This window comes from Prunus persica, chromosome G1 (assembly GCF_000346465.2).
Source record: "Prunus persica cultivar Lovell chromosome G1, Prunus_persica_NCBIv2, whole genome shotgun sequence".
Taxonomy (NCBI): domain Eukaryota; kingdom Viridiplantae; phylum Streptophyta; class Magnoliopsida; order Rosales; family Rosaceae; genus Prunus; species Prunus persica.
The window spans coordinates 22,640,058-22,647,097 of record NC_034009.1 but is presented as its reverse complement, the minus strand read 5'-3'; the positions used below and the strand labels follow the sequence as shown (position 1 = coordinate 22,647,097).

Here is a 7,040-nt window from a genome sequence, read left to right as displayed (position 1 = left end):
ATGTTGAAGATTCTAGGACTAACAGTATACCTCCAATGTTGACAAGAAGCCCTTCTATTAGCCATCCTAATCATAATATACATCCTTATTCTCTTAAGGCATGTTAGGATTGGCTTATCCCTTGCATCAATAATGGCTGCATTGAAGCTTTCACATAGGTTATTTAACAACAAATCACACTCATAGTGTGTTGCAAAATGAGATCTTGACCAATTTTTTGCAGGCCTCTCAATTAGCCACCCCCAAGCATCTGCATCCTTCTTTTTCAAATTATCCATCTCTGCTTCCTACTAAGGCAATGTGGTTGTCCTTGCAGCAGCCCATAGCAAATGTTTTAGAGCAAGTCCTATGTACTGGTATCTGAAGTTGTTATACAAATGTCTCACGCACATTCTGTATTCAGTATTTGGTAAAACTGTTTGCATAGCAGGAATTAGTCCCTTCTGTTTATCACTTATAAACACCCATGCCAAACCATTTTGGATCCCCAAGTCTGTAATTAAGAGTTTTAGAAACCATATCCAACTACTTTTGCTTTCTATTTCAACTACATCATAGGCCATGGGAACATACCATTGTTCCCATCAACACCAATTGAAGTTAAGATCTGCCCTGAGCAGGGTCCTTTTAAGTGGCACCCATCAACACCTACGACATGCCTACATCCTTCTAAGAAACCTTTTTTAGAACCAGCTAAACAAATATAAATCCGTTCAAACAATGCATCATCACCTGCTAGTTCAATTTTAATTACCACAGTACTTCCAGGGTTGGTCTTCTTAATTTGCTCTGCATAATCCCTTAATCTCTCGAATTGTTCCTTGTACGAACCTTGAATGACCTTCTTAGCCATTTGTTTTGCCCTATACACTTGGTTCGGTGTAACATTCATTGCATAGTGTTCCCTCACCTCATCTTGAAGTTGCCCCACAGTCCAATTAGGATTTCTTCTCATCTTATCACAAAATCTTTGTGAAATCCATGTTGAATTAGCATATCTCAACCTGTCTACTCTGTGTTCAGCATGTATAGCCTTTACTACAAAAGTGGATTCCACTTTATCAATCCCAGATGCATAAAGAACAAATGCACAGTTTCCAGATCCACTACACAGGACCTTTACCCTCATCTTGTCATTTTTATCAAATTTCAGCAGCTTACCGTTTACAATGGCATACTCCTTTATTGCTTCTTTCAAGTGCTCCCGATTTGCAAATTGCATCCCCAAATGACACTCTAGAATTTTAAGGTCAGTAGCTCTCCTATATTGCTTAAACTTTGGTAGGTGAATCCTCTACTTTTTTGTCACATGTCGACTGGTATTCTCATCATCTGAGGTGTTCCCATCAGAATATAAAGTATCAGAATCTGCTCCATTATCAGAAATCTCTCTTGGCCCTTGTGTTTCAATCTCAACATTCACTTCTTCATCACAAGGCATATTGATGTCTACATTACAACCTTTGTTTGCCTCCTCATCTTCACTAAACTCATACTCACTATCCACAAACTCTGACTCTTCTTCTTCTTCATCAACTGCAGCTTCACAATCTCCAAGCGAAACAATATGCTCATCAATATCTAAAGCCTCATTAACCTCCTTCATGTGGTCTTCATTAAATCTCCCATAGTTGTATTCTTCACTCTGCAAACTAGGCCATTCCATAGATGTTTGAGTCCATGTCTTTTTTTGTCAGTATAGTATAACACTAACACTCAGTTACTTGTTATGCAGCCAACCATCTCACATATAACACTATCATTGTCAATGAGCTTTACAATAGTTTCACCATTACTGTCATACATCTTACAATATATTTGCAAACCTATCTCCTTCTTAGTTAGGTCCACTTCATATCCTAATGCTATACCTATTTTCCTTAAATCCAAGAGTGATAGATAATCATCCACACAGTTGTCCAAATAGCACAATGTCGCCCCTCTCCCCCCTATACACCCCATCTTGTACAACAGCCCCATGGTGAATTTCCAAAGTGCAGAACTCACCCTTATCTGCAAATGAAGCAGTAATCTCAGTTCAGTATATTCAACACCAATTTTTAAAATCTCAGCTCACCTAAATAAAGACAAATCACACTAAACCCTACCATTAGGACCACAAATCTACCAGTAGGACCATCAAATATGCTAGTGTGTGCAACTGTGCAATCAATTTACATATATCAAACCAGTAGGACCACAAACCCTTAAATTCAACCGAGGATTGTAGGACCAAGTATGCACTCAATGTTTGACCAAAACACAAGGTATGCGTTCAATGTTGACATAAAGACAAAAGAAAACAGTTTTTTGTTTGCCCAAAAGATAGACAATAACAAAACCCTCAATTGCTGCACAGTTCGAGCAGACACAGATAGAATTCCAAAACAACAAAAAACAATTAACGTATAAAAAAGCATTTCTAGTACTTCCATTAGCATCACATACCGTATATGGAGGGGGGGGGGGGAGGGGTCTCTAGAAGTCCTGAATTCAAAGTCCATCAAAGTTGTCGACAACACCTATTGACCCTACAATGAGATAACCAACACGTATCGACCCGGACAACCTTAATACACAATGACCCAGACAAAATCAACTCAAACTCTTTAGCGTTTTTGCTTTTGTCTGAAAGCTTTAGCAGAAACCCTTTCGTCCGAAAGCTTCGACTTTTCACTCTTTTTCAGCTTTTTCGTTCTTCTTTGGTTCGTACTCTGGTCCATTATACTCGTATCAGAGATTCTAAAACAGTAAAAGTCTTTTTTGTCCCTCAAAACCAACCTGCAAAGACCCTTCTACCCCTAAATGTAACGAAAAAACTGACAGAAGTAACAGTGTGACTAGTAATCCAAACGAAACTTAAGTTGCGGGACCATGGGTACCATTTTGAAAATTGAGGTACTCAAATGCAAATTCGGTCAAAGTTGGGGGACTAATAAAACGATTAACCCTATCATATACTAATATATTATTAAACTAATATATAGAAGTATGGCCAGAAAACTTCTAGCAATCATACTAAAAGCTACAAAAAGTTTTTCCACCCCTCTTTTCTTCAGTGGTTTATGATCAACATCAAGATGCAATAAAATAAAATAATATTATTATACTAATATATATATATATATAATTAGAAAAGTAGAGAAAATCCTTAGTGCTAGTCTACTAAAGGATATCACGTCTGTCCTTCACACAAAATTGCTTTTCACCTGAAAGTAATACAGGCTTCCCACCATACCTTTGAATGGTTAGCAATATAAATAATAATGTAGCATATAAAATTATACCTGAGAGCTTCTCGTGCTGATAACGTGTTGTAAAATGAACTGAAATATACGAGAATATTGAGCTACACGTAAAGTAAATAAGGTACAATATTTAACAAGGTTCGGCCATAACTACGTCCTCGGAGAGCAACAGTAGTAACTTTTCACTATGTAAAATAATATGGCTACAACTTTAGTGTTTACAATATCTGTGGCTCACTAATATTTCTCTCTTGGAGAATTTCTCTCTGCTATCTTTTTCTCTCCACTCACTCACCCTCTTTCTTCCTTCTCTTCCCTTCTTTCCTCTCTGCCTGGGCTCTCATTTCTTCTCAAATGGTGTGTGTAAAATGCAAGAGAAGGATGAAGCCTTTTTATAGGCAAAGTTGATAGCTTCCTGTGAATTGTGGTTGACTCTTAAGAGAATATGGCAGACAAACTTCATCATTATTTTTCTTCAATCAATTAGGTAGTGGGCTCTACCATTTTAGGCTCTATTCTTGACTTTACAACAATATGTTTGGTACAAAAATAAGCTCCTTTGTCCCTATAAGGTCCCTTGCTGCCTCCAATCAAATGTTCATAATCAAGTTTTTCTTGGAGTTCACTTTCAATTGAAATCAAAGCTAGTCCGTTTAATCTTTCTTGTGACATAGTTGAAATTCCTTTTATTGGTGTTGAAATTCTTGAAATTGAAAGAATAACAAAAATTGTCAAAGGATTGAAAAAAGAACCAAAAAGAGATTGATGAATGATGATGGTTGCAAACAGATTGACTTCAAGGAGAATCCACCTATGGCGCTTCTGTTAAGCGAATATGCGCTGGAGCCAACTCCACCAGACCAACTCTTGTGTTAAAATTTCGCATGCTATAATATATATACAATCCCTTTTTTTTTTAGGGGCCCTATGACAGGACCCGACCCAAATTTTCCTTTGGAATCCGAGCCTAACCCTGTTCATGATCGACACCTGGCAGGTGTCGAGCACAAATAACCTGGTTGCCCTTCTGATTACAAACTTAATTTCATTTTAGCCTTGACTTCTACCGAAAATTCGGCAGAGTCTCCCCTGTAATTTGTTCAATCCCAAAATTGCACCTGTCAAAACGAGCATAAACACAACCCAACTTCCAGCATGCGTAAATACATATACAATCAACAGTAAAGTTCGAGCCCAGGGGCAATATCAGAGCATCTATACAGGTTAATTTACAAGAAGAACATTTGGAGGGTCAAGGACCCTATACTAAGCTGAAGAGATGCAGGAAGCGGAAACTGCCCTGTGGTGGCTTTCAGATGCACCTCTACGGCCTGGGGGCGCAAATCATTTAAAAGGTGAGTGGACCCAAAAATAAAGTTTTAAGAAAAATAGCATAAGAACATACTAACCCTACTATAAAAACAGTTATACAAAACTAATTCATTCTTTTAATCATATACATACTGAAATCAATGCACTCATATATATAAATATATGTCAAGCATACTCATATCATTTTTAAACTCTTAAAAGCACTGAAATCAGTTTAAAACTACCACCTAGGTGTACCCCTTAAATTCTGTCAATTCCTGATAATCCGTCAATTCCCTGGCAGGTCTCGGTGACACAAAGTCAACCCGAGCCGCAAACTGACAGGATTCATGGGACCGTAGTCAGCCTAATTCGCATTCCTGGCTTCCACGGTCTGGGCGTCCCCGAAACTTGTGAGGCAGATGTCAAGCGTGTTGACAAAACTGAAGGCAAACTCGATGTCCGTGGACATCGTTATATCTGAAGGCAACATGTACCGAAGGGAACCTGTTTCTATAACTGGGTACCTAAGGTGGCTTAAGAAAATATAAAATTTCTGAAAGATCTGATGAATAACTGAATTTTTTTGTTAAATCTAGAACTCTACTGCCATTTTATCTGATATATATCTCAATCTTTACTTTTCATATCTTTTTAGCATTTTCAACTAGGCAGCATATAAATAAAGATATTTAACTTCAATAAATCATGCTAGGAAAACCATAATCAATAAAACTTATTGAAGATCAAATAATGAAATTCATTTGCATAAAATCATTTATAAAAGAAAAGTCCACTCAAAACTCGTCCGAGCTCGCTGGACCTTTTGAAGGTCCCTCATGCGGGTCAACTGGTGCCCGTGTGCCTGATTCAATTATCATAATAATATATATTAATAAAACTGCTCGATATAAATATTTAAACAAAACTGACCCCCGACTCCTGGAAGTGCGTGCATCCAATGAAAGTTACTCCTATGCCCACATTAACGTTCCGTTAAACCTAGGGCACAAGTCCCAAGAGTCTGGTCTCAAACGGACGGTTGGTTTGGTCACAAACTCACAAACAACGGTTCGAACCCATTGAACCCAGAAATCACACAAGATGTGAAATCCGTTCATGGTACATACGTTATCCAAATTAAGATCCGCGAATTCCTAGGCGCTCGTGATGACACGAGGATCATTTTAAGATTGAGTATGGTCCCCACCAAACTGCCCACGCGCTGCCACACATGCCGGCAGCGCGTGGGTGGCTTGAGAAATTCATGGCGGCGGGAAAAACTTCAAACCGCCGGCCCAAACTCTAACTTAGGTAAAACACCCATTTTGGAACCACTTTTGTTCTTGGACCTACCTCAAAAAGTGGCCGGAATCGCACTTTCAAAATCGGCTGAAACCTAGATTGGAAAATCAAACGATCTACGCTTGGAATTTTTGGAATCCTACCTAATCAACAGCTAGAGCATGGAAAATAGCTAGAAAACCATACCTTACTCGTCCGATTTGGTGGCCGGATGAAGGAGAACGGAAGCTTGGAAGTTCTGTCAACTCCGGCGTGATGCCGAGCTTTTTTCGGCGAAAAACAGAGGTTCCAAGGGCAGGGACCAGTCAGGAAAGGAAGAGGAAGCGGTGGTGGTTCGATTGGGTTTGGTTCCGTAAGTTGGAGTGGAGTGTGGCGGTGGTTATGGAGGTTTGAAGGTGACGGGTTAGAAAAAAAAAACGGGGGAGAAGGGCTGTGGTCTGAGGAAGAAGAGTGAGGGAAGAGAGAGAGTCAGATTTTTTTTTTAAAAAAAAATCCTGACTTCAAAAATTACCATTTTGCCCTTCTAAGTATTTTGACCGTATTTTCTCCGTTATAACTCCAATTCGAGTCCACTCCATGTCTACGGACTCGTTTCGTCACGCTCTACGCAACGATGCAAGTAGAATAGTCAAATTCTTTCTCGGTCAAAAAGTCAACTTTTCCTTTACTAGAATATTCTAAGGGCAAAAGTGTCCTTTTCTCTTAATAGTTTAATAGTTAAATATTAATCAAGGTTTGGGTTATTGCACCCTATGTAGTAGCACCACTTGCACCACCCAGGGCCACCCCTGCCAACACAAGCTTCTCCTCTTCTCCTTTTGGCTGGGCAGAGCTTCTCATAAGGCAATAAAATAGTATGAAATTTGTTTTTTTTTTAATGATGGGAAAGTTTAATAGTATACAATAGTCTTCTTATAGTTTCCTCTTCTATATAGTTACTCTTTGTGCATTACAACTAGGGCTAGGCATGGTCCGGTTTGGACCGATTTTCTTATAAAATTGAAACCTGAACCAAAAATAAAAATTGGTTCGGTCCGGTCCAGTTTTGACAAAAATCACAGATAAAACTGAACCAATCCAAACCTGCCTGGTTCGAGTGCATGTCCCGGTTCTCACGATTTGGGCTTGCTGTAAAGCCCATTTTAGTTTTTTGAGTATTTAAACTTCAAGCCCATT

General features: G+C 38.8%; 1 protein-coding gene across 1 annotated transcript; it reads right to left on the bottom strand.

The window, feature by feature from the left end:
• On the bottom strand, nucleotides 291-1,222 carry LOC18790256. Its single transcript, XM_020555697.1, has 2 exons — nucleotides 574-1,222; nucleotides 291-493 (listed from the first exon to the last, which is right to left on the bottom strand). Exons 1-2 carry the CDS (start codon nucleotides 1,220-1,222, stop codon nucleotides 291-293), a joined length of 852 nt encoding a protein of 283 aa, XP_020411286.1.